This window comes from Somniosus microcephalus, chromosome 7 (genome assembly GCF_052327205.1).
Source record: "Somniosus microcephalus isolate GS21.2 chromosome 7, FLI_Smic_1.0, whole genome shotgun sequence".
In the NCBI taxonomy this organism is placed as follows: Eukaryota; Metazoa; Chordata; class Chondrichthyes; order Squaliformes; family Somniosidae; genus Somniosus; species Somniosus microcephalus.
The window spans coordinates 248,974,835-248,988,634 of NC_140993.1; the positions used below are offsets into that span (position 1 = coordinate 248,974,835).

At 45.8% G+C, this 13,800-nt stretch overlaps 1 protein-coding gene across 10 annotated transcripts in view; it reads left to right on the forward strand.

The window, feature by feature from the left end:
• The window catches only part of LOC147115213 (protein MTSS 1-like), a 190,246-nt gene that overhangs the window by 81,687 nt on the left and 94,759 nt on the right, over nt 1–13,800 (forward strand). Inside the window, exon 1 of one of the 10 annotated variants that reach the window (XM_085993578.1) lies at nt 1,859–8,843. The exons of 5 other annotated variants lie outside the window; for them this stretch is intronic. In XM_085993578.1, the coding sequence (XP_085849704.1) occupies nt 8,543–8,843 (301 nt within the window). In that variant the 5' untranslated portion in view covers nt 1,859–8,542. Of the gene's footprint in view, nt 1–1,858; nt 8,844–13,800 lie in introns of those variants that run through there. 4 more of the 10 variants (XM_085993581.1, XM_085993577.1, XM_085993585.1 and 1 more) reach the window with 4 other exon arrangements.

Genomic DNA, 13,800 nt, shown 5'->3' on the forward strand with positions numbered 1-13,800 from the left:
GTGTGGGAACACCATCGCCAAGTTTCTCTCCAAGTCGTGCACTATCCTGACTTGGACAAATATCGCCATTCCTTCATCGTCATTGGATCAAAATCCAGGAATTCCCTACCTAATAGAATTGGGGGAGCATCTTCAAGTTTTGCCAGGAGGCTATGTACCTTTATTGGACTTTGCCATAAAGACTTCCATAATAGCCATTAGGGCTGCATTCTCACTGAATAACTTTTGCAATTAAATCCTCTGCTCATACATTTTTGCCTGTAATGACACTTTCATGAGGTATTTTGATGATAGCATGCACTTAGAAGTATCTTATGTAATAAGGCTATCAATAAAATTTTACTCTGGTAAGTGTAAGTGGATCTCGGAGGAATTATTTTGGTTGTTTCCTCCTCGTATGACCTGTAACACTTCTCTACCCATGTTCAGAAAGTTAATAAAGAGTCCCATAGCCTAGGAGCAGATAGCACTAAATAGTTCTGGAACCTCTAATGAAATGTAGTATGTTCTTTTCTGCTATCTGGCACCTTAAAAGTCAGTTTTTGTGTCCATTTGGAATGTTGACATGTTTGAGCCTTGCCACAGGGTTTAATCCAATATTGGTTTCTTCTAACATTATGCTAAGAAATATCAGGTAAATATATTAATTAATGCAGCCTTTCAATTCCCATGTGCCCTTCTTGATCGTAATTCTAGTTTGAATCCGCCCCCTCCCCCCACCCGATTGAAGGGATGAAAATCTCTGCTAGCTGTAAGACTTCATAGGAAAATCTTAGTTTGGCATATCTCGGCCTAGTTCCTCGGATAGAGGCCCACAGTGTGATATTGATTAGACGCAGACACTTGCGTCTGCGCTCACTCGGAGGTCGAACTCCAAACCATCGTCAACACCTTCACCGAAGCGTACGAGAGCATGGGCCTTACACTAAACATCCGTAAGACAAAGGTCCTCTACCAACCTGCCCCCGCCACACACTACTGCCCCCCCCCCCCCCCCCCGATTATCAAAATCCACGACAAGGCCTTGGACAACGTGGACCACTTTCCATACCTCGGGAGCCTACTGTCAACAAGGGCAGACGTCGACGACTAAGTCCAACACCGCCTTCAGTGTGCCAGTGCAGCCTTCGGTCGCCTGAGGAGTGTTTGATGACCAGGACCTCAAACCCGGCACTAAGCTCATGGTCTACAGAGCAGCAGTGATGCCCGCCCTGCTGTGTGCCTCCGGGACATGGACCATGTACAGCAGGCACCTCAAAGCACTGGAGAGGTACCACCAACGCTGCCTCTGCAAGATCCTGCAAATCCAGTGGCAGGATAGGCGCACCAACGTCCGTGTTCTTACTCCGGCCAACATCCCCAGCATTGAAGCTTTGACCACGCTCGATCAGCTCCGATGGATGGGTCACATTGGCCGCATGCTCGATACGAGACTCCCAAAACAAGTGCTCTACTTGGAGCTCCGGCACAGCAAGAGAGCCCCAGGTGGGCAGAGGAAACGCTTCAAGGACACCCTCAAAGCCTCCTTGAAAAAGTGTAACATCCCCACTGATGCCTGGGAATCCCTGGCGCAAGACCACACAAAATGGAGGAGAAGCATCCGGGAAGGCGCCGAACACCTCGAGTCTCTTCGCTGGGAGCCAGTGCAGGCAGCGCAAGGAGCGCACGTCAACCCAAGCACCCCACCCACCCGCCCCTTCAACCACCGTCTGCCCCAACTGTGACAGAGACTGTAGGTCCCGCATTGGACTCATCAGTCACCTGCGAACTCATTTTTAATGTGGAAGCAAATCATCCTCGGTTCCGAGGGACAGCCTAAGAGAGAGAAGATATTGATTATATGTTGGCAGTCCCATTTCGCAATTGATTATTATTTTTCAGTAAAGACTCTTTTGAAATAGGGGGAGAAAGAGGAGTTATGGTCCTTTTGGCAGAGTAGGAGAGGATTTTGCACCATGTTTGCTCTGTTTTGTCCAACCTGAGGGGGCTTAGTGTGGACTCCAGGTGCGAAAGGTGAGTGGTCCATTTCTACTAATGACATCCCTCACTTCGAGTACAGAAATTCAACTTTTTGTTACATGGTTTTCTACTGGAGGTTAGTAACACATTTAGTCTTGGTTGCTGCCGTGAATCTTAATGTATCGGTGTAATAATTAAGTAAATTTTTTGGGCTGAAGTTGTACTATCTCGGCCTTGACTCTGTGATATTACTTGCGCCTCAAAGTCAGAAGACTCTGGGTTCCAGTCCCACTCCTCTTGAGCACATAATTCAGGCTGATGTTTCAATGCAGTACTAAAGGGATGGTGCACTGTCAAAGGTACCATCTTTCAGACGAGAATTTGGATCGATTCTGCCCTCTGAAGTGAAAGTAAAATATTCGAAGAAGAGCAGGGGAATTATCCCGGTTTATTCCTGAACGAACATCACTAAAGCATATTATCTGCTTTATCTCATTGCTGTTTATGGAACAGATTGGCTGTCGCTTTTCCTTGCATTACAACAGTGATTACACTGCAGAAGTACTTCAGTGGCTGTGAAGTGTTTTGGAGCGTCCTGAGGGTGTGAAAGGCACTAAATAAATACAAGTTCATTCGTCAGTGCGTAAGTGGGAATGGAGTTAGCGCCCTTCAACTTTTTTCAAGGAATTTCCCTACAAATGTAATATATATAGTACCAAGAATTTATTTTCAAAAGCACCAAAACCCACACAAAATCCAGCAATATGCATTTGTAACACACACACACATTATTTTTAAGTATATTGCTACACTTAGACATTTCCATGCACTGAAGTTTGACATGGAAACAAAAAGGGCAAATTACTTATTAAATTTGTACAGAAAATAAGCTACTGCCATAAGATATAGGAAATACCTTTTACAAGGGCAGTGCACATTTGGGATCAGCAACGGTAAGCACCATGGATTTTTTACTCTTAGCCATATCATTTGTGGAGGTGCCAAGAAGTAGCCAAGTGTTTCAGAAAAAGGAAATCATTATGGCAATTCCTTGGACGTTTTCCTTGGCTGCAGGAGATGCAAGGCAAGTGAAAGGATGTTAAAAGGATTGATTTAGTACTCTATGCATAAGCAGTTCTTTACATTTATGCTTTTGTAACAAATTTGTGTGTATAGGGGGCAAAATGTCATGAATATTATTATCATAAGGTCTGTAAGGACATGGGCCTAGAAATTCGTGGCCACCATGAAACTTGCCAGTGCCACTGCGGCCGTAGGTTAACGACTTCGGAAAATGGTGGCACTTGTAGGACTGAAAAATTGGTGCTGGGGACTAATGATTGAGTCCAGCGCGAAACTCACCGTTTAACGCCCTTCTGGTGCATTCTTCCCAGCATCAGGCCCCAATGTGGTTTCTACACACAGCGTTGCAACTTCGAACAGTCTCTGAAAGAGAGGCTGTGATTTTTCAAACCATTGTGGGATCTTAAAAGGGCAATGCATTGTCGTTTTCTTAAAAGGGCACTGTCTTCTGAGATGATAAAAATTAAAATGCTGTAAAATATGCAGTTTGCAGCTCATGCCTTGTGAAAAAACTTTTACATTAAAAAGAATTCCCAAATGGGAGTCTTCAGCTCTTAAAGCCGAATTCCCATCCACACCTTTTATAAAAAAAAAAAAAAAAAAAAACGGGAAAAGTGCTTCAGCACTAACACACATGGTTTAGCAAGCCAGGGAAGGGGCACCCAGGGTCTCGCACGCAGCACTCCAGTTTTGTGAAAGGCATCAACACTCCGAGAGGTCCTGTACCCACAAGGGCCAGGAGGCCCTCCAGAAAGAAGAATGTGGGACCAGATCACCGAGGCCAGCAGTGTCTCCCCCACGGCCTGGCTCCAGTGCCCAAGGATGCTTCATGATCTCAGACCAGTGGTCAAGGTCAGTGAATGCATCTTCAAAAGCTGTCTCCTACCAACTGCATCACTAGCCTCACACACTTCTCCCATGCATGACTCTTTCCTTTTCTCCTTCCCCCCAACCCCCCTAGCCCCTCCCAATCACTCACCTACCAACAATCTGTACCAGACAGGAGGCACACCTTCCATTCCTAGCTTCACCCCATCTCCTTGGAGGAGACGGTGCTGGCCATTCTTCGCAGGGGCATGGCTGAGCCCTTGGCCAGCGGCGGGGCTGAAAGGATACGCTATCATACGTTAAGGATCCTCATACGTTATCATCCTCCTTGCATGCACCTCTTGCTTTCCCGCCCTCCCCTCACCACAACTCCACCCTTGTGCCTTCCTCATTTCACACACCCAAGAAATGCAGCCTGCCCAGCCAGTGGTTGACCGAGAAGAGAATGAAGAAGAAACACCGTCACTTTATTTGATTTTCCCAGCCACCAGCTTGACCAGCAAGGCCATTTGCAGTGTCCCCCATAGAAAGTCAGCAGCCTTCCACCAGCCATGCTGCAGCCACTGGAGTAGCATTGCGTGACATCAGTAGGATAGGCAAAGGCACACACAAGATGGTCACTAAGGGAATGCATAAGGGCTATGAGTTGATTTCTTGATGTCATATTGGATGGATAGATGTATAAAGTTGGATTGGAAAGTTTGCTTTGTGGTAGCTTATATTTCAGCATTGTGGTCAAGAGGATGCTGTGATGGTCAGTAACAGGGAAGGTAAGGTGTGGGACAAATGTTGAAAGGGGAATTGGGGTTGTGGTTACTGATACCGCAGTCGGACGATTCCATCCCGGATATCCCAGCCAGAAAGGGGCTGTCTGGGTTGCTTCCTCCTCTTCTGCGTCTTCCTCTTCCCTCTGCAAGGGGATGCTGTAAATCTGAAATGCCAGCATAAAATGCTGGAAATACTCAGCAGGTCAGGCAGCATCTCGACCTGAAACGTGAACTCTGTTTATGTTTCCACAAATGTTGCCTAATCTGTTGAGTATTTCCAGCATTTTCTGTCTTGTCAGAGTCTTTCCTTTACCCGCCAAGGCCTTGCAAGCATACAGAAGCACTCCCTGCACACTTTAAAAAAAAAAAAAAAAAAAACTTTTAACATGTATTGTACCAAGCCACTGCTTCAATAAAATTTTAAAAAATCCAGCCCAAAGTCTTCCTGAAAGATGTGTGTGTCCCTTTTAAGAGGTGCTGACAATGCCTCTGTCAGTCTGCTGAATGCTCGGTTTTCATGGCGAGCTTAGGACCCAGTGCTGAACTCGGCGCTAAGGTCAAAGTTCGCTGAGGTGACGTTAAGCCCCTTCTTAATTTACATCTCCAGGGCCAGCGCCGCTATCGGCAATGCTAAGGCCCTCACCAAAATGGCTGCCACCGAGTCCCGTGCCACAAAGGGTGCTAGAGTGGCAGCCGCCATTTTTAGATCTGATCGCAGTGCAAACGGGTGGCGGTAAGTGGGTCAATTTCTAGGCCATGGTGTGTGTGTGTGTATATATAGAATTTTGATTTCTCTCTTTTCCTCATCCCTTAAGTCATCGTGAGGTTTGGTAACTTTTTATGCAGTTAGGAATAAGTCAACAAAAAACATTGGAGGTTAAATCCCTGGAAAAAGACTTTTGGTGATAAACAAAACTATAATGCTATCCAACAAATTGTGCACTGCACTGGCTCTTTAGCACTTGATCCTTCTGGCATTCAAAGTAAATCAGGACCTGCCAGGACTTAACCAAGTTTAAGACTACAAATTTTTTTTATTTGCAGGTCTTGCTGTGGACATTTAAGTTTGGTGCAGACGTTGCTGTGAAGTCCAAGGGTTTTTAATTAAATCTTAGAAAACTTATTTGAATATTGGATCAGTGATGGAAAGTTTCAAAACCCATCCCTCCCCATGCCAGAATTCAGTTCTGAGATAATATTGTTTCTGCCCTTTGGCTTGTATTATATTGTACTTTTGTTATGCTTACCGCCAAATCAAATACTGTGTATCCTTGAGGTTTTTGGTAGAATTAAGTTGCATCTCAAGGTTTTGTTTAAGGGGAAGAAGAGTGATAACAAAGTGGCATTTCTGTAGTCTTGCACTAAAACTAGCTATCAAACTGCTGTGTCATACACTTAAGTCTTTTTTAAAAAAAAACAATTCCTTTACTCAAGCATCAGCAATAATTTTAAAAGTTGAGGAAACCATTACACTTTCAAACGGGCAAATTTGATCTAGTTTTGTTTCAGTTTACAAGAACAACAAAGAATGCTTTTGAAATCTACCCATACTTTGGAGAGTTGCAGGTTTCATTGCTGATGCTATTTCGGATAACCCTTCATTGGCCCCATGTCTACGTGCAGAAATCCTATTGTAACAAATTCCTGATTATAATTCAGCTTCTGTATGAAACTTCTTTCCAAAGCAACTCTCCACTCAGCCAGCCTCCTACGATTGTGATAAATCATAATCAGAAGTGCAGTTGCACAGAGTGAGTGAGGTTCCTAATATTGATGTATATGTGGTGCATTACTGATTAGTAGCGCACTTGTCAACATTTCAAATAAAGGGTGAAAATGAGAATTCTTTTTCATTCTCTATCTTCCACACAGTGTAAAATAGCTTACGGGATACTATTGTGATGTTGCATTGTATAAAGCCCATAGAATCAGTGCCATTGTACCAATCCATTTATCTCCAGCTGATAGCTTTTTACTCCTTGTGTTGGACTTTTCATTGCCAAAGTTTGAGACAGCGAGTTAGATTTTGTGAGGTGAGGCTCTTGGTGCAGACCCTAACACACCAGAAGCCTGGGTAAAAGAATCTTGCGCAGAGGTCAATGCGCTTGATTTTCCAATCATTAGAATTAATGTCTGGAAAATCAGAAGCAGCACAAATCTGGCACATTGAAAAACTGGGGATGGAGGTCAATCATCTGCTCCTGGCAAGTGAAGCTCCATGCCAGGAGCCTCATTGTGCAAAATTATCCCTACTCTATTTAGCCTCTCCATAGTACTAAATTTGACTGACATTCTGTTGTCTAAATGGTCTGTCAGGGTTCTTGTTTCCTAGGGTGACGAACATCCAGAAAATATGTAGGCCTGATCATTTCAGGGCAAAAGAAAGACAGACTTGCATTTATATAGCGCCTTTTACGACCACTGGATGTCTCAAAGCGCTTTATAGCCAATGAAGTACTTTTGAAGTGGAGTCACTGTTGTAATGTGGGAAACATGGCAGCCAATTTGCGCACAGCAAGCTCCCGCTAACAGCAATGTGATCATAACCAGATAATCTGTTTTGGTTATGTTGGTTGAGAGAAAAGTATTGGCCAGGACACCGGGGATAACTCCTCCACTCTTCTTTGAAACAGTGCCATGGGATCTTTTATGTCCACCTGAGAGCAGACGGGGCCTCGATTTAACGTCTCATCCAAAAGAAGGCACCTCCGACAGTGCAACGCTCCCTCAGTACTGCACTGGAGTGTCCCTGGAGTGGGACTTCTGACTCCGAGGCGAGTGTGCTACCAACTGAGCCACAGCTGACACTTAAACACTGGCAGTTATATAAAAGGACACCATGCACGTTAGGGAAACATTAGTGACAGTGCATGGGTCATTGAGATTATCAGGGAGGGTATCTCTTCATTCTACAAGCCCACATCTAAGGTTCTAAGGCCTATCATGTTGGGCCAGCTGCCTTGTCAGCTGATAAACAAATAACCATCAGGGTAATGGAAAGAATTTACCCCAACAGGGGAGGACTGGTGTCCACTCAGACATTTTGTGGTTCTCAAAGACAGAAGGACTACACCTAAAGGTGCAAGATTATTACTGTATGTCAAACAATACATTTAAGATAGTCATGCTTTTTTAAATTTGTTTATGGGATGTGGGCGTCGCTGGCAAGGCCAGCATTTATTGCCCATCCCTAATTGCCCTTGAGAAAGTGGCGGTGGTGAGCCGCCGCCTTGAATCGCTGCAGTCCGTGTGGTGAAGGTACTCCCACAGTGCTGTTAGGTAGGGAGTTCCAGGATTTTGACCTAGCAACGATGAAGGATCGGCGGTATATTTCCAAGTCAGGATGTTACCACAGATTATCCCAGAATTGGTTGATTGTCATAGACTTAAAAGACGCATGCTTCCCTATTGCCATATAGGAACGATACTGAAAAGTTTTTGAAGTTCAATTTTAAGTAGCAAAATTTTCAAAGCACTCTAGTTTGACTTCTCAGCACTTGATGTTTTCATAAAGTACCTGTCCTGGTTGCAGCATGTTTCAGAATGCAGCATCATCTAGAATTATATCCATATCTGGATGATTAGTTCATCAGAGTCCCATGCCCGACTTCTGCTAGCGTGGCTCTGTGGCAAGTGCTCAGTACAGTTTAAGGTGGGAGATTTGGTCAATTACAAGAAGTTCAGCTACAACCCAGCAGGAGCTAATATTCTTAAGGACATTGCTTTGGAGGATCTGACACTAATCCTTTCAGCCTTCAGACCAGTTTATAATTCTCAGCATCTGACATCCCCTGTGCAGGAAGAGATGTCGTTCTTGGTTTAAAAATTATTTACGAATTTTAGGTCTAATGGGAGCAACTATCTTTGTAGTTTAAATAGCTAGCTTATGCGACCACTTCAGCTGAATGTGTACAGCCTATGGTTGTCTACAGAGCCTTCCTTTCCAAAGCAGTAGGAATTGGCCTGGGTCCTGGTGGTACAATACACGGCAAGTTCCCTTGTTATCCAAGGATCATACTGGGATGTGGGTGGGGCAGAGGAAGAGAGGAGCATGTTGGGTAACTTTAAAAAAAAAAAAAGAATGCTCATGGTCCTTTTTAATTTTCTTCTGTTTTCTCTTGCTGAAACCACAGCCATATGCTGGGGTTCACTTTGTGGATGCTGGTCATCTAATACCTTGCCCAAGTGGCACTCTTCTTGTACGAGGTGAGTGAGTAGTGGCAAGTTAATCAGTTAACAGTATTATATTGAAGACAAATTCCTAACCTTTCCCAACCTCTACACAATTTCAAGCAGGAGTCTCTGGATACCCTTTGCTAACATTTTTTTCTCCCCAGCCCAGAAGCCAATTGTAGTTGTATTGCTGCCCCAGCTGATATCAGTTTAAATCTGAATGGATTGGGGCTTCCTCATCGGTTTGTGTCAGTTTCACACTACAGTGTATTTACCAACTGAGCCATTTTGGGGAGTATTAATGTGTAACAGGATTTTAATTTACCAGGCATTCAATGGTCCAATGGTAATACATCTGATATTGAGGGCAGGGCAGCTGAAAGATTTGTAATAAATGATTGTTTTTCCCAATGCAAAAGGAATAGATAAGGGAGAACCAGTGGATGTGGTGTATTTGGATTTTCAGAAGGCCTTTGATAAAGTCCCACATAAGAGGTTAGTGTGCAAAATTAAAGCACATGGGATTGGGGGTAATATACTGGCATGGATTGAAAATTGGTTAACAGACAGAAAACAGAGAGTAGGAATAAATGGGTCTTTTTCGGGGTGGCAGGCGGTGACTAGTGGGGTACTGCAGGGATCAGTGCTTGGGCCCCAGCTATTCACAATATATATCAATGATTTGGATGAGGGAACTAAATGTAATATTTCCAAGTTTGCTGACGACACAAAACTAGTTGGGATTGTGAGAGTGAGGAGGATGCAAAGAGGCTTCAAGGCAATTTAGACAAATTGAGTGAGTGGGCAAATACATGGCAGATGCGTGTAACGTGGATAATTGTGAAGTTATCCACTTCGCTAGGAAAAACAAAGGCAGAGTATTATTTAAATGGTGATAGATTGGGAAATGTTGATGTACAAAGGGACCTGGGTGTGCTTGTACACCAGTCACTGAAAGCAAACATGCAGCTGCAGCAAGCAGTTAGGAATGCAAAAAAGATATGTTGGCCTTCATTGCAAGAGGATTTGAGTACAGGAGCAAGGATGTCTTATTACAGTTATTCAGCGCCTTTGTGAGACCACACCTGGAGGAGTACTGTGAAGTTTTGGTCTCCTTACCTAAGAAAGGATATACTTGCCATAGAGGGAGTGCAGCGAAGGTTCACCAGACTGATTCCTGGGATGGCAGGACTGTCATAAGAGGAGAGATTGGGTCGACTAGGCCTGTATTCACTAGAGTTTAGAAGAATGAGGGGATCTCATTGAAACGTATAACATTTTGACAGGGCTAGACAGACTGGATGCAGGGAGGATGTTTCCCCTGGCTTTGGGGGGGGGGGGTCTAGAACGAGGGGTCACAGTCTCAGGATACGGGGTAGGACATTTAGGACTGAGATGAGGAGAAATGTCTTCACTCAGAGGGTGGTGAACCTGTGGAATTCTCTACCACAGAAGGCTGTGGCGGCCAAGTCATTGAATATATTTAAGAAGGAGATAGATGGATTTCTAGACACAAGGCATCAAGGGGTATGGGGAGAGAGCGGGAATATGGTATTGAGATAGAGGATCAGCCATGATCATATTGAATGGCGGAGCAGGCTCGAAGGGCCGAATGGCCTACTCCTATTTTTCTATGTTTCTATGAAGGCATGTTCATCCCTAGAGTTAATGGAAAGGCACATGGTAAAACAAAGTCGAATTGGGTAGCGGGTCATGTGCAAGGACAAATCAGACTCGAGCAAAAAATATATTTACCGACCTAAAGACAATGAGGCAGAAATTCCGTTCCCTACGGGTGTGTACGCGCTGTGTACTCACCCGTAGGACCAACGGAAATGCCGGTTTCATGCGCTGGAAACCGGCATTTCTGATCTGTCAAGAAAGCTCCGGCTGCCCTGGAGCAGCGCCTCTGCAGGGGGAGAGTTCCATTTTTTGGAGACCCTCCGCCCACAGAAAACACTTACAATTCTTGCGCCTGGTAAAAGGTGTAAGGCCTGCTTTTACCAGGATAAGAGTTGAAAAAAGTAAATTAAAAAAATTCCACTGATTTATCATTTAAAAATACTTGAAAGAAAGGTAAGTTTATTTTTAGCCCCGTTAAAAACTTTAATTATTTTTTTCAAAAAATAAAATTTGTTTAAAATATTTAATTTATGTAATTTAAAGTCATTTTAAAAATGTTCTTTTTTAAAACATTTATTTGACGTTATACTATGTTTTGGGGGTGATTTCCATTCATATATTTGACGGGTCTTCCTGTCAAATGTATGAAGGGAGATTCCATTCTCTGATTGGCTCCCCATGGCCCACGTGATCCCAGGGACACTGCGAACCGCCTGCGTCTCTGGGATACGTGGGCCTTGTGCACCGGCAGTTTGGAGAGTCCCAGCAACGGAACTCTGAACCTACCAGGAGCCCTCTGGTCCAAGCGCAGATTTTTCCAGATCGCAGCTCTCTGCCTGCGAGAGGCCTGCGAAGGGAATTTCTGGGCCAATAGTTCTCAGAAGAACAGGGATAGACATCAAGCACAACTAAAGGCAACAAAAGCTGTTATGAGAGCAGCCAAAATGTCATTGAAGCAGAAGATAGTTGATAACTGTGGTAGCAATAATATTACTTTAGCTATATTAGGAGCCAGATGGGTCATAAGGACTTTATAGGGCCGTTGACGTATTCCATAGGGCAGATTCAGGTGGGGTCCTAGTCAATGGCAGAGATTGTCCTGAGGTCGTGAAAGGCGCTATATAACTGCAAGTCTTTCTCTCTCCTTTCTTCCTTTCAAATCTAATGTATGTCATTTTAATATAGGTAAATGTAGGGTTATGCACGTGGGTAGGGCTAACGCCAACCATGTGTGTGGTTTGCACGATTGAGTACTTAAGGCTGTTGAGTGGGAGAAAGACCGAAATACAGTACATGAACCTCAAGTTTTGCAATCAATGCTGTGACACTGTAGTAAACCACTGTTAGTATTGTTGTTCACCACTGTTGTTAGTACTGTTGTTCACTGTTAGTACTGTTGTTCACTCTTGCATATTGTTGTACTTGTCTGTGCATGCCTCAGCTGACTCCGCCCCTGGCTCCACCTTCATGGCTGGGTATAAAGGTCGCTGCTCGGCAGGCCTCGGCCCTTTTGGATACCAGGCAACCACAAGAGGCATGCTCTGTTCTTTGGTAATAAAAGCCTGTTTATTACTTTATCAACTTCCAGTCTTTTGTAGCAATTGATAGTGCATCAATTTTATTACCAAAGTTAAATGTTGGCTGCGGATGCTGATCAACCGATGGCGCAAAACGCTGAGCAGCAGGCGCTGCTGCGAGCCCTCAGACCAACATGCCTGGACCTAGACCCCCAAGAAACGGGTTCGTCGACTAAATTCGCACAATGGCTGCGTTGCTTTGAGGCGTATCTGGAAGCCTCGACCGTGACTCTTGATGAAAATAAACTGAAAATCCTGGCCTCGAAGGTGAGCCACCAAGTCTATACTTTAATCCAAGATGCGACGACCTACGCGGCGGCTATCGACCTACTGAAAGGGCAGTATGCACGCCCGGTTAACACGGTCTATGCCAGGCACCTTTTAAGATCTCGCAGACAGCAGCCCGGGGAATCGGTGGAGGCCTTCCTACGGGCACTGCGGGTACTCGGACGCGGCTGCGACTGCAAGGAAGTATCGGCCGCGGCACATGCGGAGGGACTGATACGAGACGCTTTCGTTGCGGGTCTAAGGTCCGACTACTCCCGGCAGAGGCTGCTGGAGAAGGGTGAAATAGACCTGACAAAGGCAGTGTCCCTCGCGCTCTCGCTCGACGCGGCCCACAGAAATATGGACGCTTTCTCCCCTAATCGCCCCGCGCCGTGGACGCCGCAATCTTGGGCCATGGGACTGCCACCTCCGACTGCTGCAGCGATGTCCAAGGCACAAAAATGCTATTTTTGTGGCCAAGCTAAACACCCTAGAGCACGCTGCCCCGCGAAGAATGCTACCTGCTCCGGCTGCGGGAAGAAAGGTCACTACGTTAGCGCCTGCAAAGGGAAGACCGCTAACGCCAGCAGCGCCGCGTGCGAACCGTGGGCACAGCCATCTTGCCCGCCATCTTGGGCTCCCCCAGCCGCGTGGGGATCGGGACCGTGGGCGCCGCCATTTTGTCTGCCATCTTGGACGCCTCCGACTTCGGTTACGGGGGACCCGGACTCCACCACCGCCTCATCGGACGACCGCATCGACGCGCTTGAACATACGCTGGCTTCCGTGACACTGGATCAATCTCTCCCGCATCAACTGTCCAGGTCCATGATGGACATTACGGTAAACGGCCGCGCCACTACCTGCCTTTTTGACAGCGGGAGCACGGAGAGTTTTATACACCCCGACGCGGTGCGCAGTTACTCTCTCCCGGTCCTGCCGACGCGTCATCGCATCTCTATGGCTTCCAAAGCCCAGTCAGCGGAAGTCGGTGGCTACTGTATGGTGACTCTTTCAGTGCGGGGTACTGAATACAAAAATTTTAAACTTCTGGTCCTGCCCGATCTCTGCGCTGCCGTCCTACTGGGGTTGGATTTTCAGTGCCACCTTAAGAGTGTCACTTTAGCGTATGGTGGACCCCTCCCCCCTCTCACGGTCTGCAGCCAGCAGTTTTTAAATCGCCCGCCGCGTGCCATTTGCAGCCTCTCCACCCTTAAAGTCTCCCCCCCCCCCCCCTCCTTGTTCGCTAACCTCACCCGCGACTGTAAACCCATCGCTACCAAAAGTAGGCGTTACAGTGCCGGGGATAGGGGTTTCATTAAATCCGAGGTAGCGAGACTCCTGAAGGAAGGGATTATCGAGAGCAGCAATAGCCCATGGCGAGCACAAGTGGTGGTGGTGAAGACTGGCGGAAAACAGCGCCTAGTTATTGACTACAGCCAGACGATCAATCGCTACACCCAGTTGGATGCATACCCACTCCCCCGCATATCTGACATGGTCAATCAGATAGCACAATACCA